We start from the raw sequence: 17,627 nt of genomic DNA on the forward strand, positions 1-17,627 counted from the left end.
TACTATCTCAGACTTTCAGCTCCTTGTGATTGTTCCTCCATTAGATCACAGCCAATCTGGTTCATAACTCCATTTATCTGCCTTTGTTCCATTATCCTTAATCCTACACCTGACCAACCTCAACCAATATCAATCTTGATATTTTCAATTGACGTCTCCTCAACAGCTTATTGGGGACAGAGTTTCCACTACACATTTTTTTTGAGGATGTGTTTTTGAATATTACTCCTGAACAATCTTGCTCTAATTTTAAGATTCTTTCCCCTTATTCTTAATTCACCCACTAAAGGAAAACCTTTTCATTTTATTCAGTCATGGGACGTGGGTGTCGCTGGCTGGCCAGCATTTATTGCCTGTCCCTCTCATCAGCTTTGATCATTTTAAACAGCCTAATTCAATCACCCCTTAGTCTTCTATGCTCAGTGTGTATAGCACCTGCATCAACTTTTCCAGCATCCTGCAGTAACACCTTCCAACCTTGCAATCTCAAGAGGACAATGGTTGCAAACACATAGGAGCTCCATTACCTGCAAATTCACTTCCAAACTGCACAATATCCTACCTTAGAGCTGTTCTGGCATTCATTCACTGGTAATGAGTTAAAATCCTGGAACCCTGTCCTACCCCTACCAGCTGCAATGCAGTCGCGCAAGAAGAAGACACGTCACACCTTGCCAAGGGCAATCAGAGGTGGGCAATAAGTGCTGGCCATGTCAACGATGATCACAAACCAACAGTGAAGAAAAGAAATTAAAGTGGATGTCTATGCAACAGGTCCTCATAGTTTAACACTTTCCGCCTCAGGATCATTCTGGGAGACTGCATTGCACTTGGGCAACACTATATGAATTGTCGTGAAGTGTATGCACAGAGCTGAATAAGGTGCTAATGAGTACTCTTTACATCTGGAACATAACTTCTACCCCTCTGTATTGGATTGAGCCCTCATGAGATAAAGATGAATATTCCATTAGCCTTTTTAAATGTAAAAGTCATATCCAGAATTAATTTTCCCTGTCGTGATCCAGGAGATTACAAAGCTTCTGAGGGGCCTGATATTATGGCCCCTACATGTAAGGGTCATGTTGCCTAGTTACAACATGACTGAGCAGGGCAAACTGGATAGAGCAGATGGAAGACAGACTATTGCTTTTCGTTTCTTTCGGTTATTTGTGTTAATGGTTGAGAGATCATTTTTTGTTTTCCACATTTGTTTGATGGTCACGTGGTTTTAAAAATGCAGTGTTTTAAATTGGCATGATTGTACCCTCGAGCATAGCATTATTATGGCTTTGCTAATGATGCACAATTTAACAGGTTCACGTTTTCTACAATCTATATTGTGCTCAGAACAGCAATGCAATTTGATACCAGGATTTCAAATACTGTCGGATGATGTGGGTATTTCAATGTACATGAACTTGGCTCAAATGTGTTGCTTTCAGGCACAGTTGAAAGAGTCAAGAAAATCCGAGATTATGCATTTGTTCATTTTGTTACCCGAGAAGATGCGATTAACGCCATGAACAAGATGAATGGAAAGGTACTACTGGAATTTCTAATAACTGAGGCAAACTGTGAGTAATGCACTGGAAGGTATTGACGATAACCCGTAATTTCTGTGTACTCTTCGAAGGTGTTGGATGGCTCTCCAATTGAGGTCACTCTGGCCAAGCCTGTGGATAAGGACAGTTATGTGCGTTACACCAGAGGAACCGGAGGTCGAGGGGCATTGCTGCAAGGAGAATATACCTACGCCTTAGGACAGGTATATGATCCTGCAGCTGCCTACCTTGGGGCTCCTGTTTTCTATGCACCCCAGGCCTACACAGCTATTCCCAATCTGCGTTTCCCAAACAAGGGGCATCTCAGTGCAAGGGGGATGATACGGGCTCCCTCTGTGAGAGGTAATTCCTTCTTTCTGCATCCACCCTACAATAAACAACAGAATCAGAAGTACTACTAAAGTATTGATTTGTCAGAAGCTGGTACCTTGATAAGTCACTAAAAGCTTTTAAAATCAGCAAAATAAAATGGGTTCAAGGATTGGTAAAAGAGCTCGAAGATTCTGATTAGGATGTGACATTAGTCTTACAGTCCTGAGGCATTGTTGCTATTTCCTATTGATCACAAACAAAGCAAAGCAGAACGATTGCACAAACATTTCCAGTTCTGTTAGTTAAAAAGTTCAAGTTCTGACAAAAGCAATAGATCAATCAAATTGCAATAGATGTTCCGGAAAATTTAACACATCAAATGGTAACATGGCTGAGATTAATGTCTCGATTAACATCTTAAACTCATGGCCCACTAGACTAAATCCTTATAGTGGTTAATAAACAGGTGTGGAAGGGCCTAGGAGACAGTCTGTTGTCAAGTGGTTGGTATATATTTAGGACTTACAACTGAGGTTGGAAATGGGTGAAGAATGAAGTGTACAGAGTTGCTGGTAATATCATTATTAGTAAGATACCTTCAGGCTGTAAATATTGAGGGTGAGATCTTCATCTAAAGGATGATGAGATACCTCAGTAAACTGAAGCCCATTACCTGCAAGCCTGAACATCCCTGTTGTGTCAGCAGGCCCTGTTGGTTGCCCCTGCACAGTCCAGCAGCTGTGGCCACATTTTATTTTTAAACTGTGAATATTCTTCAGAAGGAACCTTCATCTTGAGGTGCCCTTTCATACTCCAACCTATGTCAGCAGTGCCTACCTCTGATAGTTGACCTGACAACCTCCCCAATGGTGGAGGGTCTCCTACTGGTACATGAACCTTGCCCACTGCCCTTACTTTGACAGGATGCCCAGAATCAATTAAATGTCCCCCTCCTCTAAGATGTTCCTTGTAGTCTCGCCGCTGGCGTTTGAGGGATCCCAACCTGCATCCTAACCAGCAGCACGGGCTTGGGAATAGACATTGAGCCGTGTGTGTGTGTGTGACCATAGGACTACATTCTCCAAATAACACAATTCATTCGTCTACCAGTCAGCAATAAAGAAAGCAAGCATTTGAAGTGCATTAATTTTCCAATTTTATGCTCAATTAGGAGGCAGTTCTCCTAAATTATCTGCACCAGGAGCAATAATTTCTTTTGTCATATTTTGATTATGGGATGTACTTATGTGTCTGAAAAGGCGATGATGCAAAGGAAAGTGAAATGTGGTGTCTAAAAAAGATTCAGTTGTTGCAGAAAAATTGCTCGAAACATTTTAATTTTTACAGCTTTTTACCTTTGATGTGCAAATTTGCCAATTTCATTTTATAAATGAAATTGCATGAATGTGATCCTGACTTGCAACAATATAGTTTGAAATATCCGCAAGTCACCAAAACTGTAGAGAGTGGAACAATTTGCCATTTGGAAATTCAACGTGTCTTTTACATACCATGCCTTTTACTCAAATAAAGTATTTTTTTCCTGTTTTGTATCTTAGTAAAACCTGCTGAAATAATTGTAGTGACTAATTAAGGAACCAGCTTGACAAATGGCAGTAAAGTTAAAGGTTCTGTGGTTAAATGTTCAAAGCATGTCAAACTTGGGGTTCAGATGGTTTTTAATCAATAATTATAGCTTTTTGATTTCCTTATTCACAAATTCAAAATTAAAATCAAATTTCCAAGAAGGGTTACAAATTCAATCAAAAGGTCTCTTATTTTGAATTGGAATGTTTGGCCATTAAGCATTTTGTGTTCAGTACAGAAATAACAAAACACAATCAGTTTTAATCCATGCATGTTTAAAATAATGCTCAACCTCAAACATAAGGAATATTTTAAAAGATGAGCTCAATAGAAGTGAATTGGCAACATTTCTGCCTGGAGTTGATGTGCTGAAGACTCCTCCTGAGGCATATAAAACACTTGCCCCAGGTTCTATTCCCCAACTCTTTTTGTTCGTTAATTTGCAATGTTTAGAGGTACAGTTGATAAGTTCATCATAGAGCTTTCTCCATGGACTACAATCAAGCGAGATGTTTTACCAATGTCACTCCTGGTTAATTGTCATACACCACATGATTCATGATAGTACAGGGTACGCATGTGCCATTATTCAGTCATGAACATCATCTTTCAACAAGCTTGATGATTGAGGTTTAGCCTTTTCATTTAAAAACGAGAATCAAAGTGATTTCTGGTGATTCAGTTTGATGCCTTCTTGCATTCCTAGAAATTTACATGAATGTACCTGTAGGGGCTGCAGGAGTTAGAGGGCTAGGAGGACGAGGTTATTTGGCTTATACGGGTGTTGGGCGTGGTTATGCAGGTTACCACGTGAAAGCAGACAAAAGGCAAGAGGAGAAACTTTACGACCTCTTGCCTGGAATGGAGCTCACTCCAACCAACCCAGTGACCCTGAAACCACAAGGAATAAAGCACCCATCTCAGGTAAGAACATCTACGAATTCATCCAAAAAGTTTTCCAAACTGTGCCGAAGTTGTTCAGTGAAACTAACACGGTGACAAAACAAATTGTGTCTTAATACAGATTTTAGAAGATATATGCCAAAAAAACAGCTGGGGACAGCCAGTTTACCAGCTTCATTCGGCAATTGGACCTGACCAAAGACAGCTCTTTGTATATAAGATCACCATTCCTGCTCTTGCCAATCAGTACGCAAGCATGTATGTAATACCATTTAATTTTGTGAAAGATTTTTGCAGCTTATGTTTCTGTTAAAGATCATGTGAGTTGACATCATTCAGGGGGATCTGAATATATCTTTATTGTAAAGTGGGGAAAATGCATCAGAAGTTTACAAAGGTAAGATCATGAGGAAGGGTCACTAGACCTGAAACGTTAACTCTGATTTCTCTCCACATATGCTGCCACACCTGCTGAACTTTTCCAGCAATTTCTATTTTTGTTTTTGAATAAGATCATAATAGGTGGAATATCTCTTTTTACCGATACTGGTTGAGGGATAAGCATTGGCCAGGGCACTGGGGAGTTCCCTGTTCATGCAAGATGGTGCCAACACTGGATGACTCCTTGCGAGCCCCTACAGCAGATCTAACTCTAAAATAAATCAATCAATCATGTCAAAATAGTGCAATGGGATCTTTCAAGTCAGAGTTATTGCCTCCAATGGTCCAATGTCGCACAAGAATTTAAATCTAGATAGTGTGCTCATTTTCTCTGCAGTGGGATTTAAACTCACGCCCTTTTGATTCAGGGATGAGGGAGTTAGCCCCTAAGTCATGGTTGACGCCATGGTTTCTAGGCCTTTAAGTACACATAGCTCCACACTGCAGGCAGTGTAACTCCAGGGCAGTGCTGGATGCCATATGCAAGCTCTCCAGGTGGTGAACTGGGCTACTTGAAATTTATGTCCAGAACTCTACATCTCGGTAACACCCCCACTCCCCCCACCCCCGCAAAAAAAAAGAGCTGGTTGCCAGGCATGGAGCATAAGATTGGATAGGATAGAAATGGGTGCCATGCCCATCACCTGTCCACCTCCACTGGAATTTTACGAGTGGCAAGATTGGCGTTGGGCAACCCACCTGCCCTTAAGCCCATTGATGATTTTAGTGGACAATATATGGCCATTTAATGGACTGCACCCACTACCACTGGAATTTTATTGCTACTGGTTATCCTAAGTTTTATATTGGGGCAATCAGGTATATTATGGTGGCTTGACTGTGCTCCCAGAAAGGGGTCCTTCCTATTCAGGCTCCCTGGGCCTTTGGAGGGCCTCCCTTTCCCTAGCAGAGCAGGCAGTCCCTGTTTGATCAACATACCTCCTTCTCCCAACCTTCCATTCACAGCCCACAGCTGGTCTTGCTGAGCTTGGTCCTGCTGAGCTTGGTCCTGCTGAGCTTGGTCCTGCTGAGGATGACTCCCACTGAACCACCACCACTTCCAAGCTTCTCCAGCTTCCATTGCAACTCCTGGTCAGGGAGTGTCTACCGTTCTATTAGTGGCCATCGGAGGCACTGCTGAGTCTGACAAGCTGGAGACTCTCTGATTGGCTACTTAGAGGTGATACAGCCGTCCTCATAGTGGCAGAAAATGTGACCCTAAAAATCTGATGATGTTAAAACCCAGTCATGAATTCCAGTACCTTTCGAAGTGGGTTCACTGCTGCTGTGATAAATCCCAACGTATACTTCTGATCATACGGATGAGAACGTTCCCTTAGCTCTTCCTTAAATGATGAGATGCTTTTCCATCAAAATAAACATATCCTAAATGTTAGATAACAAGGTGTAGAGCTGGATGAACACAGCAGGCCAAGCAGCATCAGAGGAACAGGAAAGCTGACGTTTCGGGTCTGGACCCTTCTTCAGAATATCCTAAATGTTGTTGTGAAGAAGAGTAATACCAGACTCAAACCATTAACTCTGTTTCTCTATCCAGAGGTGCTGAGTCTCTCCAGCCTTGTGTGTGTGTCTAAATGTTGTATTGTGCATGAGCTACAATGATTTCAATCTGAGTTAAAATGTTCTTTCTTGATGCTGTTAAATTGAAGATCTTTGTACACAATACATCATTTATTTCATTTTATTAATATGTGGGCATGACAGAACAGCTGTACCTGACAAAAATTCTTTGGTATTCAAGTAAAATCGTTCTCAAAAATTTCAAAACTAATGACAGCTTGTATAAAACACTTAGCTAAACAAACACAAATAAGTCCTCATCGCCACAGTCTTCGTAGCTTCTCTGCTGCCACCTTCACATAAAAGCTGGGAGTGCAAGGTAAATCTTAATCATTTTCAAAGGGATAGCTTAGTAGAAGAAATGATGCCCTTTATGAATCTTTAAGCATTGCTAAGTAAGTTGCTTTGAATTTTCTCAAGTCATTTCCATTAATCCATAATCAACAGGCACTTTAAAATAGCACTTGAGGGAATGCATCAATCTCAAACTAACAGATTAGCAGATGCTCCCTCTCTGCTTTCCTAAACTAATAGAGATCTGGATTTATATGCAAGTAAACATTGTCACAGAGAGATCAATAAGGCACAGTCAGCAGTGTAACTTAAATCTACTAAAGGAGTTTCATTCTATACAGAAAGTTTCTAACCAGTACTACAGCTACATCAATAAATGCAATAGGGAAATTACAGCTATTAAAGCTATTACATTCCGGCCATATACCAAAGTCACAAAATGCTTCCTAATGATTCTATTTGCAAGCACGGTGATGCTTATCTGCTACTGATTCTCTTGTGCAGTAAAGGTGTGAAGGGTCCGAGCAAGACTGGTAAAAGACTAAGCATTGGTCAAGATTGTAGTCTGAACTCTGGAAAACAAAATAAAACAGTATTTAACAACTATTAGAACTCTAAGAAGGTAATCAAAGGAAGCTAATATTCTGAAATGAAAGTCTCCAATAAATAGCAGCCTCTTGTCTTCAGAATTCTTAAGTTGGTGATTTTACAGTTAGACTTATAAATGAAATAAAAGAGGATTAATGAAGAGAAGGTCAACAACTGATATAGTGAGAGATTTGGTACTGTGTTGAAAGAAACACAGATATTGACTTATTTCTTGTGGCATTTAATGACAAGGACAGTGTCATTGAAAAATATTTGATACCTTTGAAGTATTCTGTGTCCATTATCTACTTTAGTAGGAAATGTTCGCTCTCAGGTGAAGTTAGTGAATTGTAATAACATTGTGGATCCCATAGAATTTATGGTAAATGCAACAAGCTGACGAAGTAGACAAATTGAGACCTTCCTGGAAGGTGGTTGAGGGAAATGAATGGATATGTATTAGGAGAGTTCCTGCATCACCTCCAGAAAGAGGCAGATACAATACAATTCAATAGCCTGAAAGGTGCCTTGGATACTGTGCTAAAGAGGTTCCATTTGACATTCTTCTGACTTTCCTGTTTCTTGAGAATAGTTCTGCCAGAAAAATGAGACTCCTCTCGAGCCCTTGTTAGCAAAGGAAACAAAAATCAAAAGCATGTTAAAGTGAAGAAGCAGGGTAGGTTTTTCAGCCCATTAAGTATTCCCCCCAGAGTCCCACAGTCATTTTAGCTAATCACTTTCTATATACCTGTAAAACTCTTGCTGCTCCTTTTTATATTTGTCACCAATTTTCATAATCAACTTTTTCTCTTTTTATTAGCTTTTTTAATCATCTGTTGCTGATTCTAAAAGTAATTCCCAGTTCTCTGGCTAATCACGAGATTTGCTGCTTTGTGTGCTTTAGTTTTTGGTTGGATGCAAGCCTTGACTGCCTTATCAATGGGTCCTTCTTTGGACCAGAAGAATTTTTTTTTTTTGGTTGAGCTTAAAGTCTCCCGCTGCTCATCGACTGACCTTCCCCTCAGTCCATTTTCCCAGCCCGCTTCGGAGAACTCTTTCTTCATACTTCTGTAACTGAATGGTAGAATCCCTACAAGTGTGAAAAAAGACTGTTCAGCCTATCAAGTCTGCACCAACGCTCCGAAGACAAGCCCAACCCAGATCCAGCCCCCAACCCTATGCCCGAAACCCTGAATTGACCTTAATTAATGTCAGAACATTGATTTGAGATCAAAATTGCTCTGCCACAAATTGAATTTGAAATTCTACCAGATCACTACCCTCTTAGAGGAACCCTAATATTAGATCTGTTATTAGTTCTTTCTCACTACGCCTTTAATGGATTTAAAATAGCCTGTTCCCCTGGTAGGTTCTGCGATATACTGCTCTAAGAAACAATCGCTGATGCAGTCTACAAATTTGCCTCCTATATCGCACTCGCCCTTCTGATACATCCAGTTAATATAGAGATTAAAATGACCTATGACAATTGTAGTGCCCTTCTTACAGTTTTCATTATTTCCTGATTTATACTTTATCCTACAGTGAGGCAATTCTTTGGGAATCTATCGATGACTCCCACCCATGGCTTCTTTCCCTTGCTATTCCTTATTTCCACCCAAGCTGATTCTACATCACAATCTATCACACCAATATGTCTACTCACCAATGCATCGATACATAACTTTCGTAACGAAGCTACCACGCCCCCTTGTCCTTTCAACCTCTTCTTCTGGAGTATCGAATACCCTTAAATATTGAGATCTCTGTCACCCTGCAACCATGTCTCCATATAGCTGTGAAGTCATATTCATTTGTCTCTATTTGTGCCACCAACTCATCTACCTTGTTACAAATGCTGTGTGCACTCAAATAAATAGCTTTAAATTTTGACCTGTTGGCCATTATTACTTACTCTCATTCCCATTTCTGCTGCACCTTTCTGCTCACATTTTCTGCTTCTTGCTGCCATACTTTGTTTATCATCCACCTTTTCACTACCCTGCATCTCTGCTGTCTCATTACTTTTGATGTTTTAAACTTGCCTTCAATTGGACCTTCCCCTGTTCCTCAATAATTAGATTAAAGCCCTATCTACAAACCTAGTTATATAATTCGGCAGGTTCAAACAAAACGCATCCGAATAGAGCAGTGCTCTTCCTCTCCAGTGATGGCATGAGTGCTCCACGAACTGGAACAAATTTCTCCCAAACCCATCTTTGAGCCATGCAATTACCCCTGTAATCTCTTTTACATTACAACAGTTTGCATGTGGCTCAGATACTAATCCATATGTGATCACCTTTGTTGATCTGCTATTTAATTCAGCCCTGAGCTACTCAGTCTCTCAGCAGAACCTCTTTCCTGGTCCTACCTAAGCTAAATTCTGCTTCACTTGAAGTCATACCCACCTGTCCCTGACCATGGACCAAATTTGAAGGATTTATAGGTATTTCTGCTATAACGCGTGTTTCATTAATGCGAATTAGCCGTTATGCAATTGATGAATACTGGATGCTGTTTGGATAACGCAAACTTTCTGCTGTACAGGTAAAGCGATTTTCTACAACGATTTCCCTATAATGCGATTTTCTATAGCGTGAGGTCACACAAGAACACAAATATCGCATTATAGGAGAACTACCTGTAATCTAAGGGTTGTGACTGTCTCCTAACACTGAGTGTCTAGATAACCCCCTCCCCATTTGTGATGTGTCACAGTGTTTACAACTCAACTCCAGCTCAAATCTGAGCCAAAATTCCACTCAGGCCGCCAGCACTAGCTGCCAATATGGTCACCAGCGATCACGCCATTGTCCAGCAGCTCCCACATAGTACAGCTGCAACTCAATGACTGCTGGGACATTTCAATTCTATTTAATTAATTAATTTAAATGCTAAATATTTTAAAAGTGAATTTCCTAACTCTACTGTTCAGACGTAGTAATATCTCCTGATTTAAACTATTTTGCCAATTAAGGACATATTGAAGATATACCCAACAAATACCTATGTTTCTGTGACATCACACTTCAGCTATGGGAGGTAGAAACAGTTCGAAGGTGCTCTCTGTCACTGTTTTATACCCACTGCTGCTGCTTTTCTCATGCTGATTCTCCTAATCTGTTTCACAATAATGCTGACTTGCTGCACACTCCTCTCAGTCTGCTTCACGGCGATACTGACCTGCTGCACACTCCTCCCAGTCTGTTTCACTGTGATACCGACCCACTGCACACTCCTCCCAGTCTGCTTCACAGCAATGCTGACCTGTTGCACACTACTAGAACACAGTGAAATATGTTGAAACGAAAACAGAAATTGCTGGAAAAGATCAACAGGTCTGACAGCATCTGTGAGAGAAATCAGAGTTAACATTTCAGTTCCAGGTACCTTACCTCAGAACTCTTGGTTCTGAGGAAGGGTCACTCGACCCAAAGTGTTAACTCTGATTTCTCTCCTCATGATGCTGCCAGACCTGCTGTTCTTTTCCAGCAATTTCTGCTTTTGGTTCTGATTTACAGCATATGCAGTTTTTTTTTCGATTTTTTTTTACAAAATATGTTGAAAGCCTTGGTAATTAATGCCCTTTCATGGCAAATACAAGAATGTTTTGAACTATAAGTACATGTGGAGAATCACAAAATTACCCATTTTGTCCACACACTGATGATTAATTACTCACCCTGAAGGCTTTGAATGTTTGCAACGAATCCCTTGCAAAATTCTGTCCAACTAAGAAGTACAAAATCCCTCATCATTCATTCTAATATTGAGTTCAGAGTTACCACAGCAGACCAGTAGAGGAGACAGAGATTTATGAATAGGTTGGGTGTGTAAGCCTCACTTTTCAAGGATAAAAAGACAGGGAATTGGATTTTCGTTATCAAGGCAGAAACTTGAATTGGGGAATTTTCCAACTTGGCAGATCCATCTCCACAAAAATGGATCCTCTGTGCACCATTTCCATCTGGAAGGGCAGAGTTGGGATCAATTTGGCTCCAAGAATCCTGGAATCAGCTTGGATGTAGCTACACAGGAAGGGGTGTGCTGAGACAGGCTGGTTCGATGGATCACCTCAGTTCTCAAGGACTTTATCCCACTTGTATTAAAGGCTGTTAGGCCCTCTAGCCCTCATCCCTCACTGATCACACCCTCCCCATCTCCATGATTGCTGTGTCCCAATGACCCCATGTTCTGTGCCATCTGTTCCCCCTCTACATCCTCTAAGCTCATTCACCCAGTATGCATCATGGAACCAATGAACCATATAATAAGTGGCAAGTCTTGAAATGTACTTAAAAAATAACACTCATTGAAAGATGTTCTTTGAAAGGAACTGCTGCTCATACAACCCTATTAAAGTTCCAATCAGAGCTATTATTAGTATCAAAAACAGAACTTTTACTTCATTTGACACCTTTTAATCCTGCCCAAATAAACATATAGGCATTGAACAACAACAGTTCTAAAAAAGGATAGAAAAATCAACTAAAGCACACATTCCATTTCAGCCTGTGAAAACAAACTCCTGATGATCTAATCCATTTGTGCATTTTGAAGCCCAACCAAGCATTGACAACAAGGTTATCTGTAAACTCTGTCAACAAAACCAGATTGTCAAACAAACTAGAGGGCATAGGTTTAAGGTGGGAGGGAAAGATTTAAAAGGGACCTGAGCAGCAACTTTTTCACACAGAGGGTGGTGCGTGTATGGAATGGGCTGCCAGAGGAAGTGGTGGAGGCTGGTACAATTACAACATTTAAAGGCATCTGGATGGGTATATGAAAAGGAACGGTTTAGAAGGGTATGGACCAAATGCAGGCAAAGGGGACTAGTTCAGTTTAGGAAACCTGGTTGGCATGGATGAGCTGGGCCGAAGGGTCTATTTCCATGCTGTGCATCTCTATGATTCTGTTCGTTTGCTCAGTCGACTTGCAGTAATGGATTGTATTCAGTAGTCATACTAAGAACTGAGCAGAATATTTGCTTTCTTGTAGCCAACCGTTCACACCACCCAAACTGTGTACATCTGTGGAGGAAGCAAAAAGTTATGCAGCAGAGCATGTCCTTCAGATCCTAGGTCTTCAAACTGAAGGTACCGAGCCAACTGCAGCTGCTGCTTTCACAGGTATGTGAAGGTCTGTACTGACACCAATTACTACACATTGGAGCACCGTGATAAGAACCATTTTATTTATGCATAATTTACAACTCTGTTTTGATGTCTTTAGGATAATATGTCTTGTGTTCATAAAGACGAAAGGTTTCTATTTTAGGGAATAGAATCATGTTGTCTCTTGAGTTCTGAAATGGCATAGCCAGATAAAGAGCAATTTCCCTGTTTTTTCACAACATGCCTTGACTACAAAGGATATACACTGTCCTAAATCTATAAGAAATAGGAGCAAGAATGAGCCATACAGGCCCGCAAGTATCTGCCATTTATTATGATCATAACTGATCTGATCACGGCCTTATCTCCACCTTCCTGCCTGCTCTCTCCCTAGCCCTTTGCCAAAATCTTGAATATATTCAATGAGCCAGCCTCAAGTGTTCACTGAGGAAGAGAATTCTAAGAACTGATGACCTTCTCATCTCCTTTTAAAGTGGGAGAGCCGTTATTTTGAAGCTGCGTGCCCTCGAGATTCTGCTACAAAACCCTCTCTGTAACTTATGTGCTTCAATAAGATCAGCTGTCATTTTTCTAAACTCCAATGAGTAAAGACCCAACCTGCTCAACCTTTGCTCATGAGACAAACCCCTCATCCCAGGAATCAACCTTCTCTGAACTGCCCTTAATTCAAGTATGTCCCCCCTTAATGTAAGAACAAAACTGGATTCAGCACTTTAATTGCAGTTTCACCAAGACCCTCTGCAGCTGCAGCAAGTTTTCCCTAATTTTATACTTCGCCCTCTTTGCATTAAAGACTAACATTCCATTTGTACTCCCAGCTACTAACTGTACTCGGCTGGTAATTTTAGTAATTTGTGTACACCCAGATCCTTCCAGAGTGTAGTATTCTGCAGTCACTCTCCATTTAAATAATACTCTGCTTTCCTATTCTTCCGACCAAAATGGGCAATCTGTCGTTTGCCCGTATTGTATTCCTAACGAGTTGATCCAACACCAAGTACATGAAAATACTGTCTTGAATTGGAAACGTTAAATTGAAATAATAACCTTGTTAATATCTCTGACCTTAAGCAAACCTCCATTGCTCTCAGTATAAAATCGAACAGAGGCAGTGTGGCTGAGTGAGCTAAGGAACTTTGTTAAGGCCCCAGCTTCTCTGGAGGTAGGAGCTTGAATCCCACTGTTGCCAAGGTACTTCAGCGGCTCCATTGTGTAACCAAGTGGAAGTTCTGATGAAAATTGGCAGGATTTTATGTTGTCTTATGGAACAGGGTTTATGAGCCTACCATTGGGCCAGGAGCTCTGGGTTCAAGAACCTTACTCCAGAGGTGTAGACAGCTGAGAACCCTGGATGTTCACACACCAGAAACCTCTCCAGGGCACAGGCTGTTCCTCACATGGAGCCTGATACCCACTGGAAATATTTGGTACAGCTTTTGAAGTGCTGTTATAATTCCCGTTCCAGGGATCACCAGGGTGGAGAAAATGGGGTTTAACGAATAAAGATGAAAATGCAATCATGCTGCCACTTTTTAAAATAGACTGACATTAACCGACCTGAACCAGACCAAGCCTAGTTCTTCTTAAAATGCTGGAACTAGTGTTGAATTTGATTGCATATACTTCTGCTTCCTGCTGGACTCCATATTAATACGCAGAGAGCCTGAGAAAGCCCTTTAATACAGTGTATATTATTCAAGATTAAATAAAATGTTGGGACTACATCAAGTTCCAAAGCGAGAAATGAACTCTGCTTGGCAGCACTGTTTGTGTTCTTCAATACATGAAGATAAAGAAGAGAGCAGGCAGGTACAATAGCATTTAGAGGTGAGGTGATAAAGACAGATACGCCACATTTACAAAATCAATTCAACCTGAAAGCATGTAGTTCTAAACAATTGTAGTCATCCTCCACTTAGCTCCTTCCAACCCTTTTACTTTCATTCTCCTATCCAAATGGATCTTGAATAATGCAGAGTATCTGCATTTTAAACTCTCCCAGGAGTCCTATGGCAATTAAAGTAATATTACTAATAACCTGGGACTATGTAACTACCTGCAGCCTTATTCTGATAACACTTTATGATGTCTCTGCTTAAAAATATGGAGTCCAGCAGAAACCAGAGGTGTATGCGATCGAATTCAACACTAATTCCAATGCGTTAAGAAGAACTGTGCTTGGCTTGGTTCAGAATGGGTAATGTCTGTCTAGAATAGCAGAAAAGAGTACTTCAGAGAAAAAAAAGTACCAAGATTAGTATTTTCAAACAGAAATTGCCAGAAATAGCCAATGACAGCATCTGTCAAGAGAGGAAAACGGTGTTAATGTTTCGGGTCAATGGTAGGTCATTTTTAACTCTGTTTTACATTTTACGCTTGCAGCCTGATGTACTGAGTATTTCCAGTACATGCTGTTTTCACATCGAATTTCTAGCATCCATCGTATTTTGCTTTTGTGTTTGTATTTATAAGGTCTTCTAACTTGTCACAAGGCACTCTTTACCCAATTGGAAAACGAGACTGGCAATCATTAGAGTAAACTTGTAGGTTATTATTTAAATGGGGATATTGTACTCTAATTTGAAACTATGAGCTGTTGTGAGGCATTCAGCCTGGATTCAAAGGACTCCATGTAATTCAGGAGCACTCAATCAGGATTGCACATGCTCAGCAAATTATCCCCAGGACCTAGAAAAAAAGTGTTGCAATTAACAATCACATTCAAAAGTGCACATGCCTAATGTTTGAATCTGATGCTTAAAGAAAGGGGAGCTAGCCTGAATGAAATATAGAAGCAATTTACAAAAGGTGTGACAAGCACTTACCCTGGGTGACTGTTGTCAATCTGTCTGACAAGGATGGGATAAACATGTTTGTGGTGAGCAGTAAGAATTGAACCTCTGTATGTAAAGCATTTTGCAATGAGCAACCTAATATACTTTGATATAAATTATGCTTTTAGTCCATTCTCTTGAGTACGTGCTGGCAGTAGGGAACTGAGTTTGCTGAGGGTTCTTGTCAAGAAAAATCACTGAGCCATGACGTTTTGACTAATGTGCGGCAGAGAAGTGCAAAGTTCATTGCTGCCTGCATGTACTTGGCAAGTCCCTCCATACCTGGCCACAGAGCGGATTATTAACAATTGGATCAGAAATGCTGGAAAGTCAGGTTTTATAATGTAGTAGTATGGTCAGTTCTTAGTTCACTAGACCAAAAACCAACAATATAATTCAAAAAGAAAATCTTCACTGCACCTAACATTTCATTTACTATCTCCAACTTGTAACTAAGCACCCAGGGTAATGCTTTGCTTTGCCTCTTCTTTCAGGCAGACCTCTGTCTATGCCTGTCTCCTACTTGGCTTCATCCACTGATCTCCCATTCCCATGTTATGCTACAGGCTACACATTAGCAGGTGCTGCAGCCACTGTGGCAGCTACACAACTGAAACAAGCGGTTGCCCTCGGCCAGGACCTAGCCACATACGCCACATACGAAGGTTATCCCGCATTCGCGGTGCCTACACGCGGAGACGCCTACGGAGCTTTCTGATAAGATTTGGACAATGACGAGCAGCCCTGCTAACACACATTAAGAGCAACAGTGGGAATGATGATTGAAATGAATAGCCAAATATAGATACAGATTAATAGAATGTGATTATTCTCAACGATATGATTCCAATAACCATGTAAACAATTCCAATAAAAGCTAGAATCTAATTAGATTACAAGGCTAATCAGCTTGTACACAAAGATATCTATCTATCTATATATATAAATATATATACATACATTAAGGATGTATCTTAAGTTAAGAGGACTTTTAACACAAAGTAAGAAAGCTATATAGCCCTTTAATATTTTTATATTTCTCAGGTATAATTTGGCCTTCATGTTTACATAGTAACTCATACTTGTGCCATACAGGATACTCAGTTATGAGAGGACTATTAAAGTGTTCACGTGAGGTGTGTGCATCTACTTTAGGTATGCATAACTAGAAAGTGTCCATTTTGCGTTGTCTGCATTTACTGATAAAGTTCGTGTTTACTCAATTTCAATACATTATTGGGATTGCCTTGTCCCAACTCTGAATCGCTACCATAGTCTAGTTTAACTGTAGTACCACAAGATGGCCCCTGCATAACAGGATATCATTCCTAATATTTCCATGACCAAATATAATACAAATCATATCCTACAAGCAATGTGAGCAGGGAGTATAAAAGATATTTGAAAAAAAAAGTTCCAACCTACAGCTGCTATATACCAATAACCAAGTAGAGTAGCATGTGAAGTCGAGGTTTTGTTCAGTATTTAGCAACCATTTTAATGATTCCCTTTCTCCAAAGTTTCGGCTGACTCTTTAGTTTAAAATGGAACAAAACTATGCTTTATTGTATTGTGCCAAAAAAAGGCATTGACATTATATTTGAATTTTGTAAGGTGTTCAGGAAGGTGCCAAAGCCACAAACAGTGATAACAGTATTAAAACATGCGCCTGGGAGCGTTTAGAACCTATTTTTGTACCAGTCGTCAAAATATCAATGTTTGTACAGAATATAACATTTTCTCTCAGATATTGCAATGTTCTTTAAAGAAAATTATCAATCATTCATTTAAAAAAAACTGTTATCGGGGAAAATTGCTGACTAATAAAACCTAAGAATAAATTGGCACTACAGAATCATGGGAATACTATCAGTTGGTTTGTGTAATCGTTGAGTTCTAAACAAGGAATATTGTGAAGCCATAGCATGTTTCATTGGATTATAATTTCTCTTGGTCCAGTTACCATCAGAGATGGTGAAAAACATCTATCTCGATCCTTCATGAGTAATGACAATCTTTCAGAATGTACTCAATAAATGTGGTATGAATAATTAATAATGTTTACTTCATTGCCAACTCTGTTTTCAATAAATGTTTCACAAAACTACCCTTTGCTTGATGCCAGAAAGTCATTTTAATCATGTGGGCAGCTTGTAAGTACCAGCCATGGAAGTTGGTAACGTTATCCCATGATAACATTGTCTCATTTTTATGTCAGAATTTCATGAACTCTAGAGATGTGCAGCTGTAATCTAAGTAACAGAGCTGGGAGAATCTTTGTCGTGTTGAAGTGCTTTCTGATGAGATGTTAAACTAAGGCCTCATATTCCCTCTTAGGAGAACATAAGGAACCTTTTGGTAGCGTTTTAAAAAAGAAAGGAAAG

The 17,627-nt window shown here is 40.1% G+C and overlaps 1 protein-coding gene across 5 annotated transcripts in view; it reads left to right on the forward strand.

Annotated features, from left to right (window-relative positions):
• The window catches only part of a1cf (apobec1 complementation factor), a 40,771-nt gene extending 23,421 nt beyond the window's left edge, over positions 1-17,350 (forward strand). The window contains exons 7-12 of one of the 5 annotated variants that reach the window (XM_020509650.2): positions 1,446-1,543; positions 1,637-1,907; positions 4,171-4,388; positions 4,489-4,625; positions 12,273-12,403; positions 15,738-17,350. In XM_020509650.2, the coding sequence (XP_020365239.1) occupies positions 1,446-1,543; positions 1,637-1,907; positions 4,171-4,388; positions 4,489-4,625; positions 12,273-12,403; positions 15,738-15,961 (1,079 nt within the window). In that variant the 3' untranslated portion in view covers positions 15,962-17,350. The remainder of the gene's footprint in view (positions 1-1,445; positions 1,544-1,636; positions 1,908-4,170; positions 4,389-4,488; positions 4,626-12,272; positions 12,404-15,737) is intronic. The other 4 variants (XM_020509653.2, XM_020509652.2, XM_020509654.2 and 1 more) reach the window with 4 other exon arrangements.
• Positions 17,351-17,627: the final 277 nt, after the last annotated feature.

Source organism: Rhincodon typus, chromosome 20, assembly GCF_021869965.1.
Source record: "Rhincodon typus isolate 14 chromosome 20, sRhiTyp1.1, whole genome shotgun sequence".
Classification (NCBI taxonomy): domain Eukaryota; kingdom Metazoa; phylum Chordata; class Chondrichthyes; order Orectolobiformes; family Rhincodontidae; genus Rhincodon; species Rhincodon typus.